General features: G+C 41.7%; 2 protein-coding genes across 5 annotated transcripts in view; both read right to left on the bottom strand.

The window, feature by feature from the left end:
• The window catches only part of CDK7 (cyclin dependent kinase 7), a 29,001-nt gene extending 21,747 nt beyond the window's left edge, over positions 1 to 7,254 (bottom strand). For 3 of the 4 annotated variants that reach the window (XM_074931294.1, XM_074931293.1, XM_074931292.1), the window contains exons 1-5: positions 7,089 to 7,254; positions 6,507 to 6,566; positions 5,321 to 5,354; positions 3,391 to 3,458; positions 1,355 to 1,423 (exon numbers count right to left, since the gene is read on the bottom strand). In XM_074931294.1, the coding sequence (XP_074787395.1) occupies positions 1,355 to 1,423; positions 3,391 to 3,458; positions 5,321 to 5,354; positions 6,507 to 6,566; positions 7,089 to 7,148 (291 nt within the window). In that variant the 5' untranslated portion in view covers positions 7,149 to 7,254. The remainder of the gene's footprint in view (positions 1 to 1,354; positions 1,424 to 3,390; positions 3,459 to 5,320; positions 5,355 to 6,506; positions 6,567 to 7,088) is intronic. The other variant, XM_074931295.1, reaches the window with a different exon arrangement.
• A 540-nt stretch (positions 7,255 to 7,794) lies between these two features.
• Positions 7,795 to 13,476, bottom strand: KGD4 (alpha-ketoglutarate dehydrogenase subunit 4). Its single transcript, XM_074932834.1, has 4 exons — positions 13,365 to 13,476; positions 12,495 to 12,558; positions 9,159 to 9,361; positions 7,795 to 7,956 (listed from the first exon to the last, which is right to left on the bottom strand). Exons 1-4 carry the CDS (start codon positions 13,401 to 13,403, stop codon positions 7,939 to 7,941), a joined length of 324 nt encoding a protein of 107 aa, XP_074788935.1. The 5' UTR covers positions 13,404 to 13,476; the 3' UTR covers positions 7,795 to 7,938.
• Between the last annotated feature and the right edge of the window lie 65 nt (positions 13,477 to 13,541).

Below are 13,541 nucleotides of genomic sequence, written 5' to 3'. Positions count from 1 at the left end.
GGGAGTCCAGATAGGCTACATGAATTTTGCATAAACAGCAAATGAGAAAATGGGTGGGAAACACAAATTCACCATTTTATCTCAGTTCCAGGTTGATACCCAAACTTACCAAAGACATACACATAAAAATGATAAAAGCATCAGTAAACTTGAAATTATGTCCCCACATATTCCTTCTTTCTGTGTGCAACCTAAGCATCAAATCTCTGTAAATGCAATGGCTTCCTCTTCTATTTCCAAGACAACCAGAAGGTATGGCCAATTTACTATATTTTAACAAATCCACTTACATTTTCTACATTCTTTTATTTTTAACATTAAAATTCCATGTAAACATGCTGTTTGAAAGTATTTTTACACTACTCCCCAAAACTTGCTTGTTGATATTACTGTCCAGTTCAGTAATAGCCTTTCCTAAACTTTAAGACTTACAAAATAGCTAAGACCACACAAAATTACATGCATGCAGCACACGATCAATCACAACAGGCTGCAGTCCCAAATGATGGTGTGATACCACAACAGTTAAATGCTCTGCATACCACAGCATTATCTAGTACAACAGTCTTTCATTCCTCTTTGTACACCGTATCTTCTTCAGCTCCAAATATTGCAGTTAAGTAAACAGAATAAATCCTCTACAAAGTCCATTTGTTAATTTAACTTCTATTTTTCAGTCTTGCATTCACCTAGGTTTCAGAAAGCCTGTCAATGTTTTCTTTTAACATTTTAAATGCTAGTCCCAGATCTTAACAGTGTATGTGTAATGGGCTAGCTTAACAACTACGTTAGTTTCAGTCCAGAGTAGATATAATGTCCATACAGATCTGACATGACTTGCCATCTAGGACAGTCTTGCAAAATGAAGAAAGTTGCACCAAAATCTCTCAAAGGCTTCCACAAAGACAAACTGACTTAAGGTCTTGGGAGAACAAAACAACTGTAAGAGGCTGATTTGCAAGTACTTACAACTGCTACATTTAAAAGTATGGTTCAGGTATGTGTGATTTTAGCACCAGCTCATCATCTGGCATACTTTAGTATCACACTTACTTGAACATGTCTGATGATACTATGCTTATCAATTGCAATCTGAGATGCTGATCTACAACTGAGGTTCTATACTCTGCAGTCCCAGAAAACTAGCATATTAAACATAATCTGATTTTTGAAGATCATGCTGACAACTCACAAAAACTGTGGAATTATTCAAACTGCTTTTAAGACAAGATCTTAATCAACTGACATAAAGAAAGTCACATTTCTAACATAAGCAAATGTAAACCTGTTAAAGTAGTATTTTTAAGAGCCATTTGAAAATACTGAAATAAAAAGTCTAAAAAAAAAATCTTACCTCTAGATCCGTTTCCATAAAATCAAACACCAAACTAATATTGGACTTGTGTCCAAATGCATCTAGAAGCTGTAAACAAAAATACATTGTGATGAAGCACACTCTCAATACTTCCAGTTTTCTAAAATTGTAGTCTGCACATGGATTTTCAGCTTACTGAACCGATTTGGTTTTTGACTTTGCAATACAAAAATTCTTAACTCAGTTTAGTTTAACTCAGAATCCCTCCCACTTAAATTCCCATTAAGTACAGTAATAACATTTTACACAATTGTTCCTCCTTCCTGGAGTTATGAAAAAAAAAAAAAAAGAAATAACTTTACCATGTTAGCTACATCAGATAATCTAACGCACACCTTGTCCTCTCCCCAAACTTTGCTGTTCTACAGAACTCCCACCCTTTCTTGAGACAAAACTAAGTTTTCCCATGGATTCAGCTCTGTGTATCTGCCTCCTGTAAGCATGCAGTATTTAGAAATTCTGTTAGGCTTGTTAACTTCCTTTCAAAGATATTCTTAGGCATGTATTCATCTTTGTAGCAAGCTTTCTAGGATAAATACAACACTTTGGAGAACATCCAAACAGCCCTTTCTTAGGATGAAGCTGTAAAATGACAGAATCAGTTTTTAATTTGAGATAACACAAGCATGACACTGAGTAAGAACAGCAGATCATCTAGCTTGGTATTCTACTCTCAACATCAGAAAGGTATGCTCTCCAGACCTTCCAGGAAGGTGTGGTTCATTCCTTACAGTCTCCATATGATGACCATGTGAATTACTCTCAACTGCGAGGTGCTTGTCTAAATAGTTCCTAACAACAGTGACCACACTCATGCTCTTACTCTGCAGAAGCCACAGCAACAGGAGATATTACACAGGTGAGCCTACAGGCTTGGACGCTTTTAGTCATTCATGCCCCTTACACTTCCAACATCCACAACAGTTTTATCAGGACTAAGATGGTACAACCTTGTCTACTGCCTTTAGTATCTGCTTATGGACCTGCTGTTCATAAATATGTCCAATTCCTTTCTGAATTGCTGATGCTATCTGCTTCTACAAGGCTCATGGCAACACATTCAAGAAATTCACTACAGTGTCAAGTAGTACAATTCCCACCTGCCCTGCCCCCCAACACAAATATGTTTTAAACACATGTCTTATGTCTAGAGTTTTGCAAATATCAGTTCTGCATGCAGATATCAGTTCTGATATTTACCTACCACCTCAGTTTTGCAGGCTTCCCCATTCCCAGCCTTTTCCTCTCTAGAGTGAGAGGAATCTCAGATTTTTTCATAAAGAAGATGCTCCATCCCTTTGCCATTTTAGTTCTTTCTCTGCACACTCTCTAACTTTGATAGCTAAAGCAACCACTTTCAGAGTAAGCTCACAATCCAGAAAAGAACCATATTTCCACTCTGAAAAAGCTAAATAAAATATCTGGAAAATTAATATTTGGTCTACTATTTATGGCAGACCCTCAAATTACCACTATTAGCTAGTTTAATATATCTTTAGCTGCAGCTGGGTATCTGTAGCTGGAAGTTGATAAATGCAACTGAAAAGATATGGGGTTTACTCATTCCAACAGAGGTTTTAGCTATCAGTACTAAAACCTAATAAGCCACATGAATACCACTTTACCATTGCTCATAAAAGTCTGTATAAAAGTCTGGTTTTGGCTGTCACCAGTTCTATGTGAAGCAACCAATCAGATAAATTCAGCACTGCACTCATTTGCAAGTCTATCACAGAGATGCAAAATCAGGCAATTAAATTTCCACAATTCTCCCCATCATTAATATGCACATAGCCCCAGGCTAAAAAGTAAGAGGATTTCAATAGGAAACTACTTTGTCTTTGTTACTGGAAAAGGTGTTTTGCCATAACAATTGTTTTATTGCCCATTTTGGGCTGGAAAAATAGCTCAAATTAAGTAGCATCTCCATGACCCAATTAACTCTAAATTTCAGTTTGAACCAGCACCAGAAGAATTTTGAGGACTGATTCTAGAGTGGCATTCATTCTACTTACACCAATAATATTGGGATGGCTTAGCTCCTGTAACAACTTTATCTCTCTGAGGGCTGTTCTGTTGATTCCTACATTGAAAAAACAAAGCAGAAAAAAAAGATGAGACAGAAAAAAATTCAAAATTTTGGACTAAGCTCCAAAGAAACCTCTTATTCTGTTACTCACCGATGATTTATTACTACAAACTACTTTCTCACTACTCAACAATTTTTAAACTAACAATTGCATTGCCATAGATAAGTAGAGTTCTATAGAACAAAAGAGGACATACACTTTCTTCTATAGCAAATAAATTCTGCACCACAGTAAACGGATTTAGATGATGAAGTAACACATCTCCCTTCCCTGGCAAAATGGAAAAGTTCTAGCAAAAGTCTAGAAAAACCCCCACCTTTTTCAGGGTATTGTAAACTTTGGTTTTATTTTAAAGAAAAGGTACATCTTGCAAGTATCAGTTCTTCATTGTGCCTCGCCTGCAGAGGGAGACACATGGACAAACCTCACGAATACATCTCTTTTCTTTTTGACATAACATTATTTAATAAGGTAAGGGACATATGTTTTCCTATATTTACGCTGAGACGTAAAAGGTACAGTGGCCTAAACCTGCTCAACCTTGGTTGACTCCTTTAATAGCCAGATTTTATAGGAGGAAAAAATGGGGGGGGGTGGGGGGGGTGGAGTGTTAAACGACACTTCAGCAGTCACACTGATTGCACTACATCAAACCATGATTCCTGCAGGGTAACAATTCCTCTTTCAAAAACAGCTTGTACAAAAACTGACTGGCAAGCAAATGCTCCTGTGGTATACTGTGCATGAAGTTTCAGCTGCACATGAGCTAAAAAAAAGTGTTCTCCCACACCTGGAGTACGATTCAACAACTAAGACTCTAGCAAGGTTTTGAGCAAAACTACATGGATTACTTCACACTTCTGCTTTTTTAATTACCTATTTTGGAATGAAGTTGACAGTGGTTTCTTTTGGTTGGGCAAAGCTTTAGATTAAAAGAAAAGTACAACAGTTTATCAGATAACACTGGGAAACCAGACATGATCGTTATTTTTAGTAACATCTTTGTACTATTGCTAGACATTGTATAGGCCAGAAGTAGTAACTGTCCTTAAAGGACATTAGTTCACTGAAGGCCAGGTGGATCATGACTCTCTCGCAGTCTGCTCAACCGTGAGATTCTGGGATGAATGCTCAAGTTCCTCTTTAAAAGTTCTTCCCTTAGAAAGGAATTGGAGAGTGGAAAGCAAAGATTCTTCATCAGAAAACTGGTAACCTGATGCAGGATCCCTGAAGGATGGCAGCCTACACACACAGAAAATTCTACTGCACCACACAGGCTGCAGGAAAAGAACAGGATTATCGGGTTTTTACTTGCAATATCCACGCCTAAAGGCACATGGCTGGTCAGAGCATGTGATCAAAAGACACTGCTCTATAAAACTGATTTCTCAACATAAACCCACACAGAAACAAGAGGTTTAAGATCTTGTTTTTATCAACTTTTGTCTCAGCATAAATCACAAAAATAGAACGGAAACATCTGAAAACAGAGATAAATACTCTCACCTGTTTTAAATATGTAAGGCACAGAGATGCATTAATACAAAAAGCTATTCTAAACTCAGTGCCATAAAGATTATTATTCTACATTACATCCATGTTTGTACTCTTCTTAAATTGAGAAGCTATGTTGTTATATACTCATATTTAGACATATATGCAGACTATTCATGCAAATATCTCTGCTGCTTTTTTCTGACCCTGCAGTTTAGGAGGCAATCCTCTACTAAACCTTACACTGAGTTAAGCTCATTTTTCTCAGACAAGTTATGGTGTGGGAAGTTTATGTACCAATTTACAAAAAGAAACCAAACAAACCACAGCTTCTGCTGTATGAATTTGTTTTAAAACTCACCATCTTTAGCTTCCGATCTATGTCCCAGTTTAATCTGAAAAGAAATGCTTTGCATTATACAAGGTTAAGCCACCTGCCCCAACAGTAGGGGATACATTCTTTAGTCTTATTCTTCTAAAATAAAATGTGTTTCAGTACCATGAAGCACTCTACCAGCTAGGGTTGGTTTTGGGTTGTTGGGTTTTTTTCCTCTTAAAAAAATAATGGCCTCTACAGCATTAGTTTTTATAAAAGCTTAAAAGTAGTCATGATGATGCTGAAAACAGACATAATGCACACTGGCAACATAAAATGCTTTGTAGCCACAAAGCTTTATTATACAATTAACGAGTTTCTCCTCAGGGAGAAATGAGGGCAAAGTACCTGACAGTCGTCTTCAAATTATTCTAGTAAAATTAGCACTGAAATTTTCAAGTCCAGAATCACGACACTGATATTTCCAGATGATAAAAGACAATATTCTGATAAAAAACAAGAATGCTTTTCATAACAGCTGCTACTAGTAGCAACCATACGAAAAAAGTATTATAATGCTAAAAGAGATTAGTGTATCAAACAAAATTACTTACTCTAGATATGGTTCAACTTGCCTAGGAAAGTAGGCTGTTTAACTAACCAGAACAATGTAACATGCATTTTTCATCCCTCACAAAGCACAGCTAATCATTTATTTTTAATACAAAAACTTCCTGCAATCTCTTCAGATAGCATGAAGTGAAACATGTTATGACAACATAGGCATATTCAACATTTGTATTCAAACGGGTAAACTGTAGATCTAAGATCATTTTTGTCAAATTTTGTCAAAAAATTACCACAACTTCTAAAGAACTTAATCAGGAGTAATATTCCTGGAGACTTAAGGAAATCGGGCACAGCAGGAGGAAAGGCTAAAAAAAAAAAAAGCCACTGTCAAGGACTAATAAGGTCTGAAGTTTGGAAATAAATCTAACAAATAATCACAATTTCAAGTTACAGACGAGGCAACCTTCCATAAACTCAGAAACGTAGTAAGACTGAAGGTAGTCTCTCTTCTTGGGGAGGGGGGAAGGCCTTAAAGACAGGCTAACTAGATCTAGAAACAAAAACCTGCATTCACCTATGAAGTCGGTCAAACCCACTTACTAGGCGGGTCAAGAGCGACCAGACACTTGAGCATACAATGGGAAAATATTTTGACACTCACCTTTTTAATAGCCACGATTTGGTTGGTGTTCTTATCCCTCGCTTTATAGACAGTAGCAAACTGCGGAAAAAGAGAGGTTCCCGTGACTGCCGGGGCAGACGAGCGGCAGGGCCTGTCTGTACCCGCGCAGCCTTCTCTGGGGCTCGGACGCTGCCGCGGCAAAGTCGGCCCCTGGTCCTAGGTCCTCAGGTTGGAGCTGCCCGAGCCAGGTCCCTCCCTCGGGAGGAGGCCGTTAAACCCTGCTGACAGCACGCTGGTGGGGGACGACCTCCCCCCAGCCACCGCCCCTCTCGCCCCACAACCGCGGCACCCCCGACCTCGCAGCGGGGCCCGCCGCCACGTGCAGAAGGCGATACGGGGCCAGGCCCGGCTGCAGGCGGCCCCAGGGCCGCGGGTTCCCCACGCCGCGGCCCCACCGGTCACGAGAGGGCCCTAACAGGGGCCGCCTAAGGGCCTTCACAGCGGAGACTCCCGCGCCTGGACGCTCCCGCTCCTCCTCCCCACCCCACCTCCCACATGCCCTGCACGCCACACGCACGGCTGTTTCCCCTCGCCCCCCGCCGCGCCCCAGCGGCCGCTCACCTGCCCCTCTCCCAAGAAGTCCAGCTTCTCGTAGCGCCTGGCCCGCGCCCGCGCGTCCATCGCCGGCGAGGACGGCGGGGACCGGCGGAGGGACGGCGGGGGCCGACGGAGGGGCGGCGGGGCCGCCGACGGGGCTTTAACACCGCCCGCGCCGCGCCACTTCCGGCCCGCGCGCCCGACCCGCCCCTCCCAACCGCCGCAGTCTCGGCGCCCCTGGCCCCGCCCCCTCGCCCCTGACGTCTCGGAGGCGCGACGGGCGCCGGCCCTCGGCCGCGCAGGCAGTGACCAAGGCCCGGGCGGTACCGTCTCATTGAAAACTAAGCCTTCTGAGCAGGTCTGTTGGGGACTTCTAACTGTAATTGGACACAAAGGGCTGTCTTCTGAAACGGTTAACGAATTATCCCAGAAGAACCTGGGTTTGTTTTGCTCCCGACCTCAGATCTGGTACTTGGGGAAAACTACACAACTGCTGCGAACAGCCACAAAGGCTTGGTAATGCCCGAGAATGCTTCACTGTCCCTTTACTGCCCGTAAAAGCACTCCTGATGAGGGGCATCCAAACCTTTTTTTGAAGTAGAAAAATCAAATTACTCCATTAGATTGTCAAGTTTGCAAATGGCTAATTAGAAAAAATATTTTAATGGTGTGGACATTAAATTATATTCACCTGCTAGTTAGCCATGGACAGAAAATCCTTCTCAACAAATTATCATGTGTTAACCTTCTCACCCTTTGTTGGGATTTTTATTAAAGCTGTTAGTGTACAATAATTTTTAATATTAAGGAAAGAACTTTATTGTGAATACAGTGCTTCATTCTTCAACAGTGGCCAACAAACTATTTTCCATACTTATTCTGGACCTCCACGCTGTAAAAGAAAAGTGGGCAGTTAAATATATTTCACTAAAAGAACAGGAAATGGAGATCAAATCTTCTGCACTGTTATCTAAGAACACACACAGAGTGTCAAATACCAGCATCTACCAGTAACTGCTCCATTTTTTTCAGCGGAAAATACAAAAAGATCAAGACATGCAGCCTACAATTACAGTTGCTTCCACTTCTCTCACTCTGAAGAAACTCCTTCTCACTTTAGACAGGTCTGACAAATGCAGTACTGGCAAACACAAGTTCTAGAATTATTTTCGCTGCCCAAATTCCAAAGTAAAAACAAAGCCAAGGTGAGCCATTACAATCTTTATGAGAAATCAGAAAGTTATTAATTATTTTCCCAAGAAAATTATTTTACAACTTACCTCACCATTAGAAAATTTATGCTACAGGTCAAGAAGTGTATTACTATGGTAAATAACTCGGTTTATTTCTAATTATAATACCCTACCCACATACATGCAGGAAAACTGATTACTAACATGATTACACTGTAGATGTCCTTATCATTTAACAAAGCATGCAAGCATCTTTTCATTTCAAATTCACACTCATCTCACAAGTTCTTCCAATTTTGTGCATTCTCCTTTTTTAATCGTTGGTGTTTACAACTAAGAACTGTTACAGAACAAAAGCACGTTTTTCTTCCCTTTCATGTACAATGCCATATTTGCAAATATTGCAGAAAATATCTGTATCAAGTTTAATAAAATGTTCCACTACTAGAAATACAAGAGTTAACTTAATAATAAGTAACTTATAAAAACTAGCTTGAGAAATATTTTGGACTTCAATTATCTGGTAATAGCCTTCAGTGGACTAAGAGCAGACTCCTGTGCTCCCGTCCAGCACATCCAAATTACACATTAAACAGCTGCTACAAACCAAGTAGTGACAGCGATTAACATAGGCTCTGACCATCATTAGCTATCTGCGTGTTTGTCTTAAGCCCCTATCTCTCTACCCAGTGATAACACAAGCTACTACGTAGTGAGAGTTGGGTACCTTCTGTATTAAGAATTTGTAGCTTGGGTATTGTGCATCAAAGCTATGAAAGCTGGGAGCACACCCTTACCAAGAATTACAATGTAATGTGTTATTTGAAACTCTAGAGAAGGTGTAGAAATAAGTTAAATGTCAGGTTAATACAGAAAATACACACCAATAAATAAAACTTACTTGAATATATTCAATCTCTTCATCTGACATAAGTCTCCTTCTGTATTTCTGAGGTAAGGTTCTTGCTAATTCAGAAGTGTCTGGTGTACCTTGTACTTTACTAAGAGGTGAAATATTTTGAAAGGCCGGTGATCTGCCTCCTACAAACTCCTGTGCTTTTGAAGCATGGAGAGATGGCACACTTGCTTGTAGAGATTCCTGTACTGAAACCCAGATTGCAAAACCATTTACAGAAACATAACAAGACTGTAAAATTAATTAATAAGCAGCAAATAACAGTTATCAGCTGTTGACAATATTCCTCATTATAACAAATACTTAAAAGAATTAAGACACTGTACGACTCACAATCTGGTTGTATTGTTGTTAAATATATCAAGAGCATACTGAAAAAACTGACAATGGAAGAAAGAATGTTTGAGTGGCAGAAATACTGATGTGGAAACAGAAGATAAATCAGCATATCCCCTGTTAGGATAAACAAAGGCCTTTTCGCCGGGAAGCTGTACTTACAGAAAAAGCATAAAGTATCATAAATGTGTGTGTGGAAGAAATTATGTAGAAAGATAACTAAGATAAATCTCTAAGATCCACTGAGATGATGTTTTATGTTTACTGTTGACTGTAAAGACAGACAAGTGCAAAAAGAGGTAGAGGCTTAGAGAAAGACAAAACTCATAACTATGACATGCCACAAGCAGCAATGCAACATTGTACCCATTTTTAATATTACAAAATGGCATAATATCAAATTTTGTTAATGATGTGCAGAATGACCACCAAATATTGGGCAACATTAATGAAATCAAAAGACCAAGGAGCACATGAACCAAGGAGTGCAGAGACCCCCCTGCAGCCCGTGGCGAGAGGGCAGGCTGTGCCCTGCAGCCCATGGAGGTCACTAGTGGAGCAGATGCCCACCTGCAGCCTGGGGAGGGGCCCACGCCAGAGCAGGTGGCTGCACCCAAAGAGGGCCGGGACTCTGTGGGAAAAGGCCCCCACTGTTGTAGTTCAGGACACCCTCATGTGAGGGTGACCCACGCTGGAGCATCTTGGGAAGAGCTGCATCCCATGGGAAAGACTCATGTCAGAGAGTTTGTGGAGGACTGTCTCCTGTGAGAGGGACACCATGCTGGAGCAAGGGAACAGTGTGAGAGTCCTCCCTGAGGAGGAAGAAGCAGCAGGACTGACCATAACACCGTTCCCTGCCTGCTCTGTCACTGGGGGTAAGGAGGTATTGAAATTGGGAGCAAAACTGAGCCCAGGAAGAAGGGAGGGGTGGGGGGAGGTGTTTTTAAGGTGTGGTAAAGCTTCTCACTGTCCCACTCTGTCTCTTAAGTGGTGTTGTTACTGTCTGAAATAAATTTATGTTCTTTTTTTCCTTCCCCTAAGGAGCCTGTCTTTTTGCCTGTGACCACAGTGGCTGAGTCATCCCTCCCTGTTCTCCTCTTGATTCCCAGAGCCTTTTGCTTTATATTCTCCTTCCCATTCCAGAGGGGGAAGGGGTGAGTAAGCAGCTGTGTGGTGCTCAGTTGCCCTCTGGGCTCTAGTCACGACACTCCAGTAAGACCACTGAGGACAAAGGAGAGGAGCCAGTTTTAGCCATAGCGAATTTGAGTCAAGACTGGGACATCAAACACCTGCAGCAATGTGATCAAACCACCATTGGTAAAAAAAAAAAAAAAAAAAAAAGCAATACACCAGTGACAAGCATATTCAGAAACTGTCAGTCAGAAGACCATATGTGAAAGTTCCAAGTTGGTCAGGTGGTTCAGGAACAACAGAAGGTCCCAAACAGAGCAAGGAAGAAGAGAGCCCATCAGCTGGAACATATGCTAAACAGGTGGCAAAATACTTTTGTTTCATGAAATAACAAACCTTATATACGAAAATGAAATGGTTTCTCCCAATTTGTTTCATACACCACAAAAATGTCTAGACACTTGCCAAGGATTTTCTTCTGTTTTACATTTCAGTCTGCAGTGTAGTTGGAGTGGATGCATTAGCCAAATAAAATAATCAGAAGTTAAGACTCAAAAGTACCAGACTTAATACTGCTGTTGCTTTAGCTCAGATACAGTCTCTACTACATTTTTCCCTCCCCCATTTGAAACCATCCTGTTGCAGTAGTAATGTGGTAAAAGAATCTGGGTGGCCTTTCAAGCACCCATGTCCCTGAAAGTTTGGTCTTGATCTGCAGAGCTGATTGGCTACGTAGAAACAATGGTCTAGTACAGGGAACACAGTTATTGCTACAGCGTTCAAGCAAGACAAGGTAAATTGCAATTTACTGATGATATGACATAATCTGATTAAGGTAGAAAAGTCTAACATACTTAAAAGATACAGTCACAAAAATCTGATGCAGAGATAAACAAGAGGTAACACATTTTCAAGTCTCCGAGAAAGCAGTTTGCTGGCATTAGAGGCATTAGAACATTTGGCATTTGGCTGAACTGTGCACAACATACAAAATTCTGACAGAAAGTTGTCGCAGAAAATAGTTCCTGAAGAGTTTACAGATAAATCAGAAGTGGCTGTAGATGCTTTATAACAGATAAATTAAAGCTATAAATCACAAACATGATAATGCTGTGGCAAATAATGTGGTACAGTATCATTTCTAAACAAGTGAGAATAATATAACAGCTTCTTTAGACATCTACTTTAGTTTCAAATGCTTTGTTGACTCAAAGGAATGTCACTCAAATGTGAGTGAATGTGACTCAAAACATCACTCATAAATTTAATGTCTAAATGCAACTGTATTTGGAATCCTATAATATCAACATACTATACGTATAAAAATTAATGTCAAAGATTGCAATGAAAATAATTTTTTTTCTCAGCGTTAATTAGTAGCACAAGGAAACACGTCTTAAAATGTACAGTGGGATGGCTCTCCCTGCTGTAATCAGGGTTTTAAATACCACAGACATCACACACTCCAACTAAGAAAAGATGAAAATTCAACATCATTTCTGCAAGTATCACGAAGCTGCTTCAAACTGACTTGGGTACAATCATTTCAGGCAAATCGTAGTATACGGAAAAAAGAGACATATATAAATAGAAAAACAATGCTAGAAATCTTTGTGAATCTCCCTTGACCAAGAAATACAGACTTGCCTGCATTATGTGTATTCCCACAGCTATATAGAGCCTGAAAAGGAGGAGTCAAAGCATTGCCTTCAAACTAGAACAACTGTGTTTCAGAAACACTGCTCAAAATCACCCGAGTTGCATAACTGAAGCACAAAGATTGTGTGCTGGTTTTTATATAAAACAATGCAAAGAAAGGCAGCACAAGTTGTATCTAGCGATTAAATAACTTACTTTTTGGTCTGGGACCACTTTTTCTGTCTGGGAACTTAATTAATGGAGTATGTGGCTTGACTACCTAGAACAAGGCAAGACAGTAGGAGAGAGAGGGAGAGTAAAATACATTTCTAAATGCACATTGCCTTCACAGTATTGTAAGTGGAACATACAATATATTACACAATCACTTCCATACCACAGCTTTTCTGCACCACCACTCTGATAAGCTTACTAACATTCTATGCCCACTCACAGAGAAATTCCATCTTTAAAGGCATCCCTCCACCCTAACGTCCCGAACAGGAAAAACTCTTCTCTTGCTTTTCTCACAGCAATCAGTGTGCGTGCCTGTAGGAACAGCTACCGCAGTCGCATAAATGCAATTATAAAGTTTGTGCACATGGAATTACTAGCTGTGCTCTGCCTGTACATATCTGTCCCGCTGGCTGGGTGAGACGGACGAGGTCTATTAAAAAACCCTATAAAGATGGGCAGTCGAAGCCACACAGCTTATGTTTGAAACGCGACTTTTGAAAAAGATCACCTTCACCTTGAAGAGGGATGGCTTAGAAAGGAGATGATGGCTCGCGCCCTCCCACCCCTCTTGAACAGCGCACAGAAGGGTGCGGGCTGCCCTGCAGCACCCTTTGCTACCCGAGAACCAGGCACCGCCATCAAATGGCCGGCAACGCCGGGCGGGCAACGCCGGGCGGGCCCCGCCACACGCCTTTCCCCGCGCCAAGGACACAGGCCTCCCCGCCGGCGCCTCAGGCCCCGGCCGCCTCAGGCCCTGGCGACCGCACGCCAGGCGAGTCCCGCCTCCCGAGAGGGGCTCCCGGCCCCAGCCGCGCCCCCCGCCCCGGGCCGCCTGCCGAGCGCCCTTACCTGAACGACCCTAGTGGCGGCCGCCATCTTACTGCCCATGGTGACCTCACGCCGCCGCGGCGCCGCGCCCCTCCGCCCGCGCCGCAGGGCAGCGCCGGGCCAGGCCCACAGCAGGCGTGGCGCCGCCCACCCGCTGCCCCGGGCCGGGCCGCCCGCAGGGCCCCGACGGGGCAAACG

This window comes from Athene noctua, chromosome Z, assembly GCF_965140245.1.
Source record: "Athene noctua chromosome Z, bAthNoc1.hap1.1, whole genome shotgun sequence".
Classification (NCBI taxonomy): Eukaryota; Metazoa; Chordata; class Aves; order Strigiformes; family Strigidae; genus Athene; species Athene noctua.
The sequence above is the reverse complement of the archived record's forward strand: the minus strand, read 5'-3'. Positions and strand labels throughout refer to the sequence as shown.